This window comes from Corvus kubaryi, unplaced genomic scaffold, assembly GCF_017639235.1.
Source record: "Corvus kubaryi isolate FWS band 111438036 unplaced genomic scaffold, C.kubaryi_AGA036_p1.0 split3-37304, whole genome shotgun sequence".
Lineage (NCBI taxonomy): Eukaryota > Metazoa > Chordata > Aves > Passeriformes > Corvidae > Corvus > Corvus kubaryi.
The window spans coordinates 3,628,976-3,644,939 of record NW_024582087.1 but is presented as its reverse complement, the minus strand read 5'-3'; the positions used below and the strand labels follow the sequence as shown (position 1 = coordinate 3,644,939).

The 15,964-nt window shown below is 48.6% G+C and overlaps 3 protein-coding genes across 3 annotated transcripts in view; 2 read left to right on the top strand and 1 right to left on the bottom strand.

Moving 5' to 3' along the window:
• Positions 1–2,510: 2,510 nt before the first annotated feature.
• GNL2 (G protein nucleolar 2) lies at positions 2,511–12,210 on the top strand. Its single transcript, XM_042015409.1, has 16 exons — positions 2,511–2,661; positions 2,740–2,824; positions 3,747–3,841; positions 4,321–4,460; positions 5,716–5,900; positions 6,153–6,219; positions 7,286–7,444; positions 7,999–8,112; positions 8,271–8,399; positions 8,746–8,850; positions 8,958–9,116; positions 9,263–9,370; positions 9,692–10,128; positions 10,769–10,848; positions 11,513–11,616; positions 12,030–12,210. Exons 1-16 carry the CDS (start codon positions 2,598–2,600, stop codon positions 12,177–12,179), a joined length of 2,181 nt encoding a protein of 726 aa, XP_041871343.1. The 5' UTR covers positions 2,511–2,597; the 3' UTR covers positions 12,180–12,210.
• DNALI1 (dynein axonemal light intermediate chain 1) lies at positions 11,909–15,858 on the bottom strand. The gene is made up of 6 exons (XM_042015416.1): positions 15,733–15,858; positions 15,515–15,609; positions 15,265–15,434; positions 14,569–14,747; positions 14,126–14,290; positions 11,909–13,182 (listed from the first exon to the last, which is right to left on the bottom strand). The coding sequence occupies exons 1-6, from the start codon at positions 15,811–15,813 to the stop codon at positions 13,147–13,149; spliced, it is 726 nt and encodes a 241-aa protein (XP_041871350.1). The 5' UTR covers positions 15,814–15,858; the 3' UTR covers positions 11,909–13,146.
• The window catches only part of SNIP1 (Smad nuclear interacting protein 1), a 3,942-nt gene continuing 3,789 nt past the window's right edge, over positions 15,812–15,964 (top strand). The window contains exon 1 of the mRNA XM_042015367.1: positions 15,812–15,913. Within this exon, the coding sequence (XP_041871301.1) occupies positions 15,812–15,913 (102 nt within the window). The remainder of the gene's footprint in view (positions 15,914–15,964) is intronic.

The window sequence follows — 15,964 nt, the reverse complement described above, 5'->3', positions numbered from 1 at the left end:
GTGATTTTGAAGATGAGCTACAAAATCCTTGTGCTCTGCAGGGAATTGCTGCAATAGAGGGAGATGGCTGATGCTGCTTTATCCTGTTAAATAAAACAGAGGAGCTCAATACCACACTGAGAAAGGGCTCAGAGTGCAAGTCCAGTCTTGTTCTGAACTCTTGGAAATCTACTTTTCCTTCATTTAATTGACAAAATCTGTAGATCATACAAGGAAGACAGTCCCTGCCAAAACTCCAACATCACTAGTTTTTAATAACACAATGGGAATAACCCCTCAGAACATATGTAATTATGGGAATGAGTCATTCCGATGGCATCACGTAACCGCATTCACTGGGATCTGACAACGATGAGGCCACATAAAACTCAAAATTATTTCATTTCAGCTCTGGTTGGGACAGTGGTGCTGAGGAGCTGAGGCCACGTAGCAGAGGCGACGGACAATCTGTGACTCCGTTGTCCTGGCTGGTTGTGGCACAGACAGTGTCCTGCTGCAGCCAATGGTAATAGAACAAGAAAAAGCTAAAGATTGAAATGGGGGGGATGCATCAATAGCAAAGGAAAAGCTCTGAGTCATACAGCAACAAAACATCACTTGAGTGGAGCAAAATATCTGACTGGCACGTTATCAGATACACAGTAAACAGCCGCAGCCTCAGGGATGCTGCAAGTTAAACACCAGCTGCTGGCTCCAGTGATGGAATTTGGGTTAGGGAATATGTGAGAGTGAGGGAAGTGCAGCAGGAAGGTGCCAGTTTGAATGCAGGTCCCACACATTATCAGTAGGATCTTTTCTTGTGAGAGAAAATCCAGGCTCGTAGCCCACCCCAATGGGGGTGTGAGGCATGCTGCGAGCATGGCTGGGTAAAGGGCCTGAGCCCTCCCAACAGTGTTTCCAACCTCTTGGGAATTCAGCACCCAACTCTGGGGCATCCCCAAGACAAGTTCTCCCTGCCACAACCTCCTGCCCAAAGCTGGCTCGCTCGGTCTGTTCTCTCACAGAAAGAGATGGTGACTTTCTGGCTGCACCCCAAGATCTCTTGCTAACAATAAAGAGGGAGTTTTCTTAAGGGAAAGGAAGAAAGAGTGGGGGAGAGCAGAGCAAGTATTACTCAACTATTTAGTCTAAAATTTTGAAAATCAAAAGGCTCTTCTGACAGATTGATATCGACTGTAATAGAAAACACACTTGTCTCGGGAAAACTCTTCTACATGAGCCTCCAGTCTGATAGCTTAAACAATTATCTACAATTTGGAATTGATTTTTTATGCCCACATCAATATGTACTTTTTCAATGCCCAAGGCACAGATAATTCTATTAAGAGAAAAACCAGAACGTGTAGGCTTAAGCCAAACAGCCTCCAACTCCAGACTCTGTCTTACAAAACATGTCCCAAGGCCTGACTCATCATGGCTCCCTTGTACAGCAGGGACTCTACACCTCACAGCGCAATGCTGAAAATCATTAAAAGAACAAAATCCCAGCAGCTCTGTTATTGTTCTGGGTTTAAAGGAGCATTAGCAGCACCAGAAGGACATTGCACTGGCTGGGAAAACTCTGCTGCTAATAAGTGTTTAGGAAGGATGGGCCAGAGCTGTGTTTTGGGGAAGTATTCCCCAAGGTGCTGAGCTTGGCCCTAGCCCAAGCTCTGGTATCAATTAACACTGTTTCAGTTCAGCTTTGTTCATTTCCCCTAGGTGAGGAGCTTTCAAATTGCTATTAAAATCTGGCAGTAACATGAATGTGGACTTAGACTTTGGACACAAAACTTGCACAGATTTGATTTGTTAGTGCACTGTCCATGCAATTCTTTACAAGCACATAAAACACCAGTGTTGTTATTGCTAATTTTTAAAATTCTTTGCCAGTAACCCAGAAAGAGCAGCCCGGTGCGCCTGTAAACACCCACCAGCACTGCTTTGTGCTTGAGTCTCTGCTGCGGCAGTGCCCTCTAGCAGCCCCAGTGCCCCTCCGGCTGCCCCAGTGCCCCAGCAGCCGCCCCAGTGTCCCACGAGCAGCCGCAGTGGCCCCATCAGCCCAGTGTCCTCCAGGAGCCCCAGTGCCCTCCAGGAGCCCCAGTGCCCCTCCCGCTGCCCCAGTGGCCCACCAGCAGCCCCCGCACAGCAGCGAGTGGCAGGGAGCGTTACTGTCGCTCTCCCGAGCTATTCCCATTATGCGTCTGTGAACAAACAGCGACTCCCAAACAATGGGGGCTCCCGTGCCAGCGCCCCCGCCAGGGCCTTCAAACACCCCGCGGCCCCGGGCCGGACCCGGCCAGACCGCAGCGCTCCGGGGCGGGCACCGGGGGTGTGACACGGAGCACAGGGGCACGCGGGGGACACGGGGGCATCGGGGGAACGCGGGGGGACATGGGGGGACCCCGGGACTCCCGCGGCCGGGCGGGGGCCGAGCCCACGTGTTGCCGGGGCAACCGGGCCCGCACGTGGTTGCCCGGAGACGCCGCCCGCGTCTGCGGCGCCGCGCGCCGGCTCCCGGAAGTGCGTCAAATGCTGCCGCGCGCCGGAAGTGCCGCGCGCGTGTCTCCGGCCCGTCCCGAGCGCTCCGGGCCCGGCCCGCCACCGGCACCGCCACGATGGTGAAGCCGCGGTACAAGGGCCGCTGCTCCATCAACCCCTCCCGCGCCAGCACCAACCCCGGTACGGTCGGAGCCGCTGGCCGGGCCGGGCAGGACCGGACCGGACCGGACCTGGGCTGATATTCTCTTGTCTCCGCAGATCGCGTCGGGGGCGAGGGAGGGAACAACATGCGAGACCGAGCGACCATCCGGCGTCTCAACATGTACCGGCAGAAGGAGCGCAGGTGAGCGCGGTGGGTCGTGGCCTGGCCGCGTTCCCGGTACTGGCCGGGCAGGGCCGCGCCAGGGACAGGCGACAGAACGCCTTTTTACTGGCACGGTGTCACTGCATCGTGTGCTCTGTAAGCCCGTGAGCTGGGGAGCTTGATCCCGAGCTCTCAGCAGCCCAGCGGTGTACCAGGAATACAGCTGGGAAACACTCGATGCATCTGCCTGGAACGTCATGAGACCCAAAACACCCAGAATTCCCGAATTTCCCACAGCAGCGTAGCTCAAAAGCTCCTCCCCCCAAAATGCCTGAAGAACCTCAGCTCCCCTCAGCGTCTTCACAGAGGGTCCCCCTGTGCCCCAAGGAGGGACCTGCTGCAGCACCCTCTGTGCTGCACTCAGGGATCGCTGGCAGGGGAGCAACGCCCACCGTGTCTGTGCCATGGCAGTTCTGAGAGTCCTGTTTGACATCAGCACTTTTGGTTTCTTTTGCCAAATTTCCCACTGTTTGGAGAGCAAACTGGGAGGAGGGATTTTGAAATATTGCTGAATTTAAACTAGGTCTCATCTGGTGAATCCTGTATTGATGAGTCCTGCAGAGCTGGTGGGCAGAACTGGTTAAAAGGCTCCATGAGAGAACACAGTGGGATTTACTAGAAAATGGTACTTGATGCCTTTTGCAGCCCCATGAGCCCTTCCTGGGCTGACACAACCAGCTGCAGGGAGGGTCTGGCCAGGCTGGAGTGAGAGCAAGGGCTCTGACTGCCATCGCTGCCGCTCAGGGTTGGATTAGCTCACCTGCACGGAACGCGCAGCAGAGCCGGCTGTAGGTGAAGGGTCTCTCTGCATTTCGTGGCTCTGCTTCTGGCCTGGTACACCCAAGGGCTGGAGGGGTCAGTGCTGCTCCTGTGCACTGACATGTCTGCAATTGTCCCTTAGGAACAAACATGGCAAAGTGATCAAACCTCTGCAGTATCAGTCAACAGTGGCACCGGGCACAGTTGCAAGAGTGGAACCAAATATCAAATGGTTTGGTGAGTTTTGTCCAACTTCCAGACTCAGAAAGCTTAAAAGCTGTTGAACTTAGTGTGTTGAAAGGTGTTAGTTTTGGAGTGGTGGTCTGAGAGCTGTGTGGGACAGGTGCTGAAAGGGAAGGTGAGGGACCCCTGCTGTTGTCGGCCCTCACCTGTACCTGTGCTTTGGGGGTTTGCTTTCCACACACTCCCCTAAGAGTGGTTATTTTGGCTGCTATGGGCATTTCCTGGGGTTTGCCTATGCGTATGGCTGTTAAGTGTCCTAGAGATACTTTTAAAATTTCATTTAAATGGTGGAAAAGAAAGGGATTGGCTGCCTATTTGTGCTATTTGGGCTTGGTCTCAAGTAAAACCCTCAGGGTTTGTCACTGGTATGTTTGATCCTAGATGGAAAGTTCATGTTTTATTAATGTCCCCAGGGTCTTTGGAGCAGTTAAGATCAGGAATGACCAGATGTAATCTTTGTTTTTTACATGCAGGAAATACTCGTGTGATCAAGCAATCATCCCTACAGAAGTTCCAGGAGGAGATGGAGACTGTGATGAAAGATCCTTACAGGGTGATCATGAAGCAAAAGAAGCTGCCCATGTCCCTGTTCTATGACCGGATCAAACCACATGTGGGTATCACTCGCTGTGCAGGTGTGTGCACAGGGCTGCCAGGACAGTGATTTACCTGTGAACAGCTGTGCTGTCTCTGCTCAGTCTGGGGAAATATTGGGTTCTGGAAGCCTTAGGAGGGGCGGTGGATTCCTTGGGAAGGATGGTTTTGATTCCCTGTCACTTTGGGCATCGAGTGTGATGGCGAAGAGAGATACATTATTTAATAAAAATTCTCATTTTCCAATAGGAGATCACCCCAAAAATTATTTCCTGTGAGGGTGGGCAGGCCCTGGCACAGGGTGCCCAGAGAAGCTGTGGCTGCCCCTGGATCCCTGGAAGTGTCCAAGGCCAGGTTGGGTGGGGCTTGAAGCACCCTGGGCTAGTGGAAGCTGTCGCTGCCTGTGGCAGGGGAGGAACGAGATGGGCTTTAAGGGCCCTTCCAGCCCAAAGCCTTCTGTGATAGGTTATGATATTATCATACTATGATCTAATTTCTGCTAGGTTCGTGTGCCAGCTGATGTTCTAATGCTTCTAACAGCTCCTGGGCCTTTTTTGAGGCTGCTTTGCACTGCAGACCCTCATGCGATGAATTTGAACTAAAACACGTGTGTTTTATCCTGTATCAGAAATTCTTGTTCATTCAGCCTTTGTTTCTAGTACATCAAGTTTTAGTTGCTGCCATATTTTTTCACGGTGTCTAAACCATTACTTTGGACTCTTGGTAGCTATTTTGTCATATGGAAACTTTCTAAGTTCATGTCATAAGAACGTTATTTAAATTAGGGGAAAGGTTGTGTTAAAATGTGCATTGCAAAAACAAATTGCTGCTTTCAGCGATAGATTGTTTGCTGTTCCAAGAAAAACCAGCTTTCACTGCAAGCTTTTAAAACTGCAATTTTGATTGTAATTATCCCTGACAAAAATCTGAGAATTTGGCGAGATTTGTGCTCTTGTTAGAAAAATAAGAAATGATCAAAGATAGCAGCTGAATTTTCATCACAGTTGTTGTAATTGCATTTGACACCATTTATGGTGGAAGAACTGAAGCATGGTTTGTTGGCAAGTGCAGAATGTTTTGTTGCTTATTAAATATCCACTCTTGTGTTTCTCAAAGCTTGAGCTGGAAAACTCAAACTTTGTTAGGGAAGTGCCTGTCACTTGTTACAGGCTGCCAGGGCTGTGCTGAACTCGGGGCTCCTTCACTGTGTGTCATGAGAGATGGAAAAAATGGTACTTGGGGTTTATTTTTTTACCAACCTATGTTTCCCTCAGACCTCCAGAGTTCACATTCTTGACACAGAAACATTTGAAACAACGTTTGGCCCCAAATCACAAAGGAAAAGACCAACTCTGTCTGCAAGTGACGTGCAGTCTCTGGTGGAGAATGCTGAGGCCTCGTCAGAGTCTTATGACCAGGGCAAAGACCGAGACCTGGTGACAGAGGACACCGGTGTAAGGTGACTGGAAAGGAAGAATGTTTCATTGTTTACATGTATGAAAAGCCAGCCTTGTTTTTAAAGAAGTATCTGGTACCTCCATGAATGCTGTTACTGTGTGAGGAGTAAGGAAAGCTGAATATGGGATTTTGGCTAAATACCAACTATTACTTGGGCTTTGTCCCATCTTTTGTCTGTAAATGGCTTTAGAGAAGAGAAGAAGACCCTGACCCTGTATCTGTGGTTGCTGATGTTTATGGTGATGTCTTCTAGGGATGAAGCACAAGAGGAAATCTTTAAGAAAGGACAGTCCAAAAGAATCTGGGGTGAGCTCTACAAGGTAAATGGCACTTGGAATTTGCAGCAGTCACATCTGTCAGCCTTTACACAGTTAGGGGCTTCAGCACAGCATTGAAATCCTGTACAGCAACAATGAGAAAGAGTAGATTTTCATTTCCAAATCTCTGCCTGGCTGAGCTTGGTTCTTGAGCTCTTGTCCTACAGGAACAAACATTCTCAAAATCCATGATCTAGAAGAGGACTGGCAGATTGAAGGTGTAAGTTTCTCTTGGATTCCTGGGTCTTCACCACAAGTAAAAGAGTCATGTTCCCTTAAGTTTCTTTAGGCTAAAAACAGCTGGCATGTTGATAGGGTCATCTTGGGAGAGCTCTGACCCTCAATTCCCCATGAGCTGCCATGGCTGCCAGAGAGCTGGAGACTGAGTGAATTGGGGTGGTATGAGCAGTTTGTGTGCTCTCAGTGACTCTTAGGTGTGAAATTGCCTGACTTTTTGCTCTGAATTTCTGAATGTAGCTTAAAACCTTTTCATTTGGATCTAAAAGCACTCGGAATGATTGAGCAAAACAGATTTCACTAAGAGGCTGCCAAAACTGCAGGAAAAAGCTGTGAAACAAATTCACTTGGCTTGAAGCAAGTTGTAAAATGACAGCTCCCTGCTGTAGTTACTTAGTGGACTAACAGCAGGTTCCTGCTTGGTTGTGTGTTTCATATTGATCCAGAAAACATCCTTTATACCCTGATCCATTATGAAATGGTAGAAGGGAGCTGTTGCTGAATGGATGACAAACACTGGGGGTTTGTGTGCTGCAGCCATTTAGTTTTCCCATTTGAGTGTAGTGTTTTCTTTCCCTGGTGCATAAGAACAGGTAAAAGTCATTCAGCTGTCCAGGCTGAATTTGGAGGGGATTTAGGAGAACAGAGAGTGGAGCATCAGTGGATGTTAGTCTGAACTTCACTAGTCTGTGGGGAAGTAGCAGTTTGTGAAGGATACAAGGTTTTAAAATTAATGATGTAGTTTCAAATATGACTAGTTTTCATTTGGGAGGTACAGATATTTTGCTTTCTGCAAAATCCTTTACTTCAGTGTGAATTTTTTATTTTTCAGGTGATTGATTCATCAGATGTTGTTGTTCAAGTTCTTGATGCTCGGGATCCCATAGGCACTCGCTCCCCTCATGTGGAATCCTACCTTAAAAAGGAGAAGCACTGGAAACATCTCATTTTTGTCCTGAACAAATGTGATCTCGTTCCTACTTGGGCCACTGTAAGCACAGTCCTGCCTATTATTCCATGGACCTTCTTTGTTCCTGTTGTAGCTATGCTGTAGCTCCATGCCAGTCCCCATGCTGGTCTGAAAGGGCGTACTGCAACTGGGGCACTGGGAGTTCTCTGCTTGCCTGCAGTAAAAGTAACTATTACCATGTAAATCTGTCCAAGTTTGGCCAAGTTGAGCAACACATACCAGCCACAAATTCCCTACTTCCTCTGTCTGGAGTTCAGTTCAGCTGTTGTCTCCAGAGTATGCTGAATGTTAGTCTGCCTAGGATCCATATCCACCCCAGCTGGTTTGATTTATGTCATTAAAATAATGAGTTTTAGCTAGCAGTGAAGGCGTTTTTGGGAAATTGTTTGTCTTTTATACAAACAATACTCAGTGCTTTTGGCTGTTGGGTTGGGGAAGTGCTTCAAAGGTTCTTCCCTAGCAATATTCATGGCCAGTTGCAGTTGTGAGCCCAGTGCAGATGCTGTGTCCTCTCTGAGCACATAGTGTCACTCTCCAGCCCAGGGTCTCTAACCCAGTCCTCTTTGCCTCTCCAGAAGCGCTGGGTTGCTGTCCTTTCCCAGGAGTATCCAACACTCGCTTTCCATGCCAGCCTCACAAACCCATTTGGCAAAGGTGCTTTCATACAGCTCCTAAGGCAGTTTGGAAAGGTACAAAGTACAGAACAATTTTGGGGATCTGTGGTTGGTTGGGGGGATTACTGTGTGGTCTTTTGCTTTGTTAGCATTTGGGGTTCAGGACTGCTGTGGTAATTCAGGAGGTAATTCCCTCACTCCGAGGTGTAAAAGGATGTGTTATTTCTCACCAGTTACACTCTGACAAGAAGCAGATCAGTGTAGGATTCATTGGTTATCCCAATGTTGGCAAGAGCTCAGTGATCAATACCCTGCGGTCCAAGAAGGTCTGCAGCGTCGCCCCCATTGCAGGGGAAACAAAGGTAGGAACATCCCTGTGTTAAAGATACAAATGTGGTCGAAGGCAGAATTCATGTGAAATCAGCCTAATGACCTTGTCAAGTTCTGCACTGACCTGCACAGGTTGTGTGACACTGAGGAGAGGCTAATGGACAGTCCCTGCTCTGAGGCACTGCTCTGGCAGCGTTCCCAAATTCCCACTCTGCTCTACTGCAGTGCTGTGATGGGAACGCTCAGCTGCCCTCGTTCCCTGTCTGTGCTCTCCTGATCCAAACACTGGGTCAAGCTCTGTTTCTCTGACTCTGGTCTTCAAAAATTAAACAAGGACTGTGTGGAAGGCACTGATGGGGAACTGCTGATGTCTTTCAGGTCTGGCAGTACATCACCTTGATGCGGCGGATTTTTCTCATTGACTGCCCCGGGGTGGTTTATCCATCAGGAGACTCGGAGACAGACATTGTGCTGAAGGGAGTGGTATGTGTCTGCACTGGATGCTGGAAAGCTTTCCTGTTGTCACTGTGATGGTCTCAGAGGGATGAGTGCACACTTCCAAGGGTTGATCCTCTACCATGTCTTTTCAGGTTCAAGTTGAAAAGATTAAGAGCCCTGAAGACCATATTGGTGCCGTGCTGGAAAGAGCCAAAGCAGAATACATCAAGAAGACATACAAAATTGATTCCTGGACAGATACAGAAGACTTCCTTGAAAAACTTGCTGCTAGGACTGGAAAACTGCTAAAGGTGCAACATCTTCCTGCATTTGCGGGCTGGAAGAGCATGTGGCCTGTTCTGAACATGGGACATGGGAATGTTTCTATTGCTTACAGGGCATGGGAGGGCTGTGTGCCCTGCAAACACAGACATAAATTGTTCCTGTGTTTTTTCAGGGCGGTGAGCCTGACTTGCAGACTGTGAGCAAGATGGTTCTCAATGACTGGCAGAGGGGCAGAATCCCTTTTTTTGTGAAGCCACCAAATGCAGAACCAGGTCCCCAGGTGAGAATGTGATGCTTGTGCCTCCTCTTCCCACATATTTGATTTTCCTAATGGTATTCACTGCTGCTTTTCCCAGAGTGCCATGAGACTTGGGCAGTGCATGTCCTGGGCTCTGCCCAAGCCTGGTCCTTCAGTGACACTTGAATTTGGTGAAGACCAGGTGCTCTTTACAGAGATGTCTGAGCCATTACTGACTACCAGAAATGTCAGTAATCACGTTGTCATCTTAGGCTTTTTCCGAAGAGACAAAATGGAAATGGTTCCTGAAGATGGTAGGACCGACTTTGGGGGATAATATATCCATGATGCTCTTCCTTGCAGCCTCCTGTGTTGGAAGCATCTGTGACATCCAGCCAAGATAGTACTGAGGAGAAAGTCTCTGAGTCAGTGGCATCAGGTATGGGACCAGAAGAGGATAACAACACAAACACCGAAATCAGGCAGCTCATGTCCCACGTTCGGCAGAACTTCGGCAGGATTAATGTGGCACCTCAGTTCTCAGAAGAAGACCTGGTTCCTGTGGATGTGCCAGGTTTTGATGACACAGACGATGATTCCTCTGGAGAGGAGAAGCAGGAGGAGGAGGAGGAGGAAGAGGAGAATGAGCAACATCAGGATCCGGGAGAGGAGCAATTGCAGGTGGCTGCACCAGGTGCCCAGGAGAGCTCTAAAGCAGTTCTTAGGGCTTTGGAGGACAAGATTGCAAAATACAAAAAATTTCTGGATAAAGCCAAGGCCAAGAGATTCTCAGCAATAAGGTACCTGAATCTGTCCAATACACTGCAGGGGAAAAAAGGATTGATGAGGCTCTGCTGTAGTTTGACTCCATTCTTGACTTGCCAAAGTTCCCCTGTGCTGCCACACACAAGTTGCCACAGCTTATCTGGCTTAGCTATAAGGGCTGGAAATTTGGCCAAGTAGCAGTTTGTTTTTGAAAGATTATTCCAAGAAGTGCTATTTACCAGCAAATTAAAAATGTTCTCACTTTTGGAAAGCTGCCTCTTAAACTATGGATTAAAATTACCATTTTCTTTGTACTCTGGGCAGCAATACTGTCCTTGGATCTCTCCTTGATGTTGGGTAATACCAAGGCTGGATATGCCTGGGTCTTCGTGCATGTGCAGAGAATCCTGGCCCATACAGCTGGCCCAGTTTTAGCAAAGCTCACTCACCAGCCTTGTGAGGACTGAGATTTCAAGGTTTGAGTGCTTCGTTTTCTCTCTCACATAGCGCACGGGCACAGCAACTCCAGTGACAAGGGTACTGCAATATTTTCGTGCAAAGACTGTGGCTTTGATGCTGATGGGGGACTGGGATCTGCTGGAGTCCAATGGCTTCTCAGAGGTGGTCACAGTTTGTGTAACAACAATCTTTTATTACTGGTTTTATCTTCTGTAGAATCCCTAAGGGACTGAGTGACAAAGTGTTTGCAAAATCCATGCAGAAGGCTGAAGAACCCAAAGAAATTGAAGACAGAGGTAAAACAAGATTAGTAGATGTTCTTAATCTACATTTGGAAATCCTATGAGCCAGAGAAAAAAGGGCGTTAAGGGGAGAAGCATCCATTGGATCCCGTGTGCAAGTTCTTTTCCCCTAAAACTACTGAAATCTCCCTTCAGCTGACCCGAGGGCTGCTGCTGAGCTGGTGTAGCCTTCCTGTAGAACACTTGTGTGATGGGAGACATCCCTCTTAGTGAGGGAAGATACAGTGAGGGCAAGTGTTGAGTTCCAGCAGCCTGGGCTCTGGGCAGGCTGCAGCCAAAGCAGCTCCCCTTCGCTGGGGTGTTACACAGGAAGGAGTGGACGGGGTTTGGGATGTTATAAAAGCAGAGATACTTCAGGCTATAGGTTTTGCTATAGCTTCAGTTGCTGTAGTCAGTTTGAGTAAAGGCACAATTGGGTGGGAGACAGGACTGGAATTTTCCTGGACTTGAATGGGGCTGGAACAATCTGCTTCTTGAGAGCAGTTCTCACTGTAATAGCTGATGATTCTCTCGTGAGGAACATTCATGTTGTTTGGGTAGAAACTCTTAAATGCAGCCAAGGGAATATGTTGCTTGAGGAGTTGAGATGGTGACCTCAGTTCTTCAAACAAATGAGTGTTCTGGAAGATACCAAGTGTGTGATCTCTGCTGTTTGCAGGCAGCACAGAGAAGAAAAGAAAGAGGAAAGCAGAAGAGGAAGGTGATGATGATGATGATGACCAGTTGGATAAACAGCCTTGTAAGAAACTCACATCCAAAGAAGTAAGTGTGATTTCCTATAGTACAACTGAGCAGGGAAATAAGCTGGCTTTTTTATCCTTGGATTGCCTGTTATCACTGAAGAGCTTTGAGACTTTGGGCATGAACAGAAGGGGAATGAAAACTGATTCTCTTATGAATATTCTGTCACAACTTCTGTTACACCCCTCTTACCTGACTCTGCACACCAGACTGCATCTTGTATCTTGCTGACTTCCTCTGTAAAGACTGAAGTGGAGCTTACTGTCAGAAGAGCCGGTGGGGGTGGGTTCCGTATAGAGTCATATTAGTAACATTTTGTTTGAAATTATTTATTTTACTTAAGGCATGTGGAATGCGAAGTGAACACCATTGGAGAGTTGCAGACACTGAGACTCTGGATGCTGGGGATTTGCTAATGTGTTTTGTGTTTGCAGAGGAGACGAGCCGAGAGGCAGCAGCGCTCCAAGAAAGTCGGAGTCCGGTATTATGAAACTCACAACGTGAAAAATAAGAATAAGAACAAGAAAAAAACTGGCTTGGAGGAACAAAGATCAAAGCACAAAAAATACAAACATAAGCAATAGCTGCTTATTCTATTAAATTTTACATAAAACAGCTCTAGTATGCGGTGGCTTTTTTTACTATAAAACTTGTGGTTCCTGTTCAAAGCCCAGTGTGACCGGTCTGTCCTGGCCCCAGGAGCAGCATCTCTCTTTGTTTCTGCATCATCTGAAAGTTCTTTTTGCAGTTGGAGCTGATGGTATTTCCACATCACCGTCCCAGGCCAGCAAACACTGCAGTAGCCAAGCAGCTATTCCAGTGTTGCTCAGTGGTGGGGTTTGGGTGGGTTTTTTTCTGGAAACTGGCTTTATGGGGTTTTTCACATGACTACAGGGAATTCTCTTTCCCATGTTCACTTGCTATGTAACCAGCTGCTTACACAGGTACCTCAAGCAGGGATTTCATTTGCTTCCATTGAGAAGTGAATCTATGACTGCCATCGTGCCCCTTCATTTCACTAGAAACGATCACACCCAGAGCTTTGGTGTTGCCTGTGCTCAGTTACTGCTGATGGTTCCAACAAGGGATTTTGATGTACAGTTGACACCAGCTTGCAGGTACTCAAGGAAATACCCCCAAGACACCTGTCCAAGAGTGAGCCGCCATTTCTTTCTTGGTGCATGTGACTTATATTTCTTGTAGACACTTTTATATATCTTCTACAACATTTTCAAATTAATAATGTCAGAAGTTTGCATTTAAAAATATTAGTTATTGCTTTGAAGGTCATTAGCACGTTACCAACAGGCAAGTCCCAGACAAGTTCACTGTTCAAAGAGCTGACTGCTGAGATGGCACTGAAAGAGGGAACAGTAATTAATGAAGTTCTTGAATTTCAACTCTTCAAGAGAGAAAGAACACAGTTACACTGCCTGCTGTTACTGGTAAGTGAAAACTCAAGATCGTTTTAGGAAGACAAATCTTTGTCACTAATTGCAAGCTTCTTGCTCTGACAGCTCTTCTGAGCCTGCCTTGAGGACAACAGAACAATTAATTCTTTGCTGCAACAATGCTTTCAAGTTGGGTCTGAAAAACAAACAAGACAGTGAGACAAATTAGATTCCCTAACATAAAAAATAAACCTGCAGTGCTATGAAGGGCTACATTTTCTGTTGCATGTTCACTGTGAGGAGCTGAGGGACGCTGCACTGCTGCCAGGAGAGCCAGGCCAGATTTGTTCCCCAGCCGTTCCATTCCTACATGTTTTATAAATTAGTTTGTCGTTCCTGGCATGCACACTTGTTGCATTCTGGGGGGAACAGAGCTGGCCTTGGCTCCGTACAATGAGAGACTCGGTTTAGAATGTGAAGCATCGAGGGGGAAATTAAATAAAAGCTGTTGAAACAGTGGTCTGAATTCTCCGATTTCAGGCTGGACTATGTGAGCTAAATTAAGTATTTGGCTCTCTAGCATTTGGAACACAAACTGACTCTGGGACAAGAGTAGCGGGGAACAGCAAGTTTTGTGATTACTGAGACAACTTGATGCCAGTTAGTGGATTGATGGGAGCAGCCACCACAGTAACCCACAGCAGTGGCACACACAGCTGGTGAAGTACAGGTTCTTCAAGGAAGAAATGGATTCAGGGGCAACACATACATCTGATCCAAGATTTTGTGTCCTAAAACATTCCAAGACAGCCTGAAAATGTCGGTTAGAAAGTAGGATCTGCAGGAAAAGCAGCTTGCTCTAAGGGAAATATTTTTAGCTGTAGCCAGAAACATTTGATGTTGTTCAGGGTGACATTCTTTCCTTACTCAAAAGATGTGGGATTTTCTTCCTTTTAAAAATGAAGTACAGAGCAGAAGCTCTGTTCTCCCCAAAGCCACATGCACAAATAATTATCCAGTCCCCGCACAGTTGTTCTTGGGTAATATTTAATGTTAAATGGTGTGTTGTGTTACTAGGGCTTTAATGGTTTTAATGAGAATTTTACCACTAGTATTTGGAATTCTGGATTTTTACTGACCTTCAGCTGCTGGTTTGTCCGTTTGAGGAACAGAACCTCTTCGCTGTGTTTCTTCTCTTCTATTTCTCGCCGTTCATTTTCTTGCCTTTCAATAGCCTCACATTTTGCTTTCTCTTCGCTCATTTGTTTTTCCAGCTCCCTGTTTTCCTCTTCCAGCTCTGCAATCTTTGAAAACAGTACGGATGTCTCAAGTTTTGTTGGCAAATAGTCAATTTGCAGTTAAGACAGGACAAAGGTGTGTGTAGTACAGTCTTTAAAGCTGTAGAACAAGCTTCAGAAGTGCAGCTAAGCCCAAGGACAGTGAGCTGAATATTTTGATGGTCTTTGCCGCCATCCCGTGGAAATGGAAACAATGGATTTAAGGATATAAAATTTGCTATCATGTTTTGTAGCACATGCAGAACGCTCACCCCATCTACCATGGGGTGAACAGCCCCACTCACCCTTTTCTCCATGTGGGCCTTGCCCTGCTCGGCCTGCAGTGCCTTGCGCACGCCGAAGGCTACGCTGCTCTCGTACAGCGCCTGGTAGGCAGACAGGGTCAGCTGCAGCTCGTCCCGGACCCGCAGCAGCAGCAGCCCCCGCTCTGCACAGCTCACCGTGGTCTGGCGGATCAGCTCATCTGCAAATAAGAACAATAGCCTGTTCTTTGGGAGTGCTGGACACACACAGGGCCAGAGCTGCTCCTCTTACCCATTCCCTGCACCACACAACCAAGAATTTACTAGAATAGTAGTAATTGATTTGTTTTGTTACATTGCAGCTGTAGCATTAAGTGCAGCAGGTAAAAGCCGAGTGATGGTACAGCTCCTCAGGTAATGCCAGTGATGCTGATCCCCTAAAGCTGTAAGAGCAAACACTTAAAAATGTGTAATGACTTGTTGCAGTTATGGGGGAGCTTTCAGAGGATCCTGCTCTCCAACCTGGGGCCATCCCTCGCCTTTCAGAGACCAGCTCTCTGTCATTAGAGTGTGTAAGGTACACACGGGTTTAAGTTACTTTAAATAAACTGTTGGTTTAAGCGCAACTAAGAGGATAACTAAGAGGATTTTAAGCTGGTGTTCATGTGTAGGCATCTCCTGACAGCCTGTCCTTTGAGTGTCAGCTGTGTGAGGAGCACGAGCACCGCGGGCACTGACCAAAGCACTGCGTGTAGAGCTCCCTGCGCACGGGGCACAGCCCGGTCTCCCGCGCCTGCCGCTGCTGCAGCTGCCGGTCCAGCTGCTCCTGCAGCAGCACGACGTCCCGGCGGGTGCTGGGCGCGGTGGACACCTCCTGCACCCAGAGCTTCTGCGCCTCCTCCCACTCCCTGCCAGAGAAGCACCCGGTCGTTACCGGAGTCACCGGGCGCTCGCCCGGCGCTGCCGGCCCCGGCCCAGCCCCGCTCACCGCGGCGGCAGGATGGCGTTCAAGAGCTCCTGCGGCTGCTGCGTGGAGGGGATGCTCGCGGGGGTTCGCGGGGGGGTCCCCTTCAGGGGGTGACCCTGCGGGAACAGGAAAGGACAGCACCGTAGGAGCGGGCGGGGGACCGCGGTCCTCTCGGGCCCCGGCCCGCTCACCCCCAGCGGAGCGCGGTATCACCCTGCGTGCCCCCCGTCCCCGCTCACCCCCGCGGAGGCCCTCTCTCCCCGCCGGGACACCAGCGCGGGCGGGCAGTACCGCAGCAGCGAGTCCGGCGGCGCCGCCATGGCGGCCGCGGCCCTGTCACCATGGCGACCGCGCCGCCGCCACCGCGCGCTGCCCCGCGCAGGCGCAGCAACGCCCGCGCGGAAGCGCTCGCGGGCGGAAGTGCTCGCGGGCCGGAAGTGGCGGCACTTCCCGTCGGGACGGGCGCCATGG

Bases quoted from the DNA above. Each gene is read 5' to 3' on its own strand.
- DNALI1 (XM_042015416.1), bottom strand. From the start codon at position 15,813: ATGGCGGCGCCGCCGGACTCGCTGCTGCGGTACTGCCCGCCCGCGCTG. The intron at 14,748-15,264 runs GTCAGTGCCCGC...TCTTATTTGCAG, and splicing joins GCTCTACACGCAGTGCTTTG to ATGAGCTGATCCGCCAGACC. The intron at 13,183-14,125 runs GTCAGTAAAAAT...TTTGTTTTTCAG, and splicing joins GGACAAACCAGCAGCTGAAG to ACCCAACTTGAAAGCATTGT.
- GNL2 (XM_042015409.1), top strand. From the start codon at position 2,598: ATGGTGAAGCCGCGGTACAAGGGCCGCTGCTCCATCAACCCCTCCCGC. The intron at 2,662-2,739 runs GTACGGTCGGAG...TTGTCTCCGCAG, and splicing joins CCGCGCCAGCACCAACCCCG to ATCGCGTCGGGGGCGAGGGA. The intron at 5,901-6,152 runs GTGACTGGAAAG...GATGTCTTCTAG, and splicing joins ACAGAGGACACCGGTGTAAG to GGATGAAGCACAAGAGGAAA.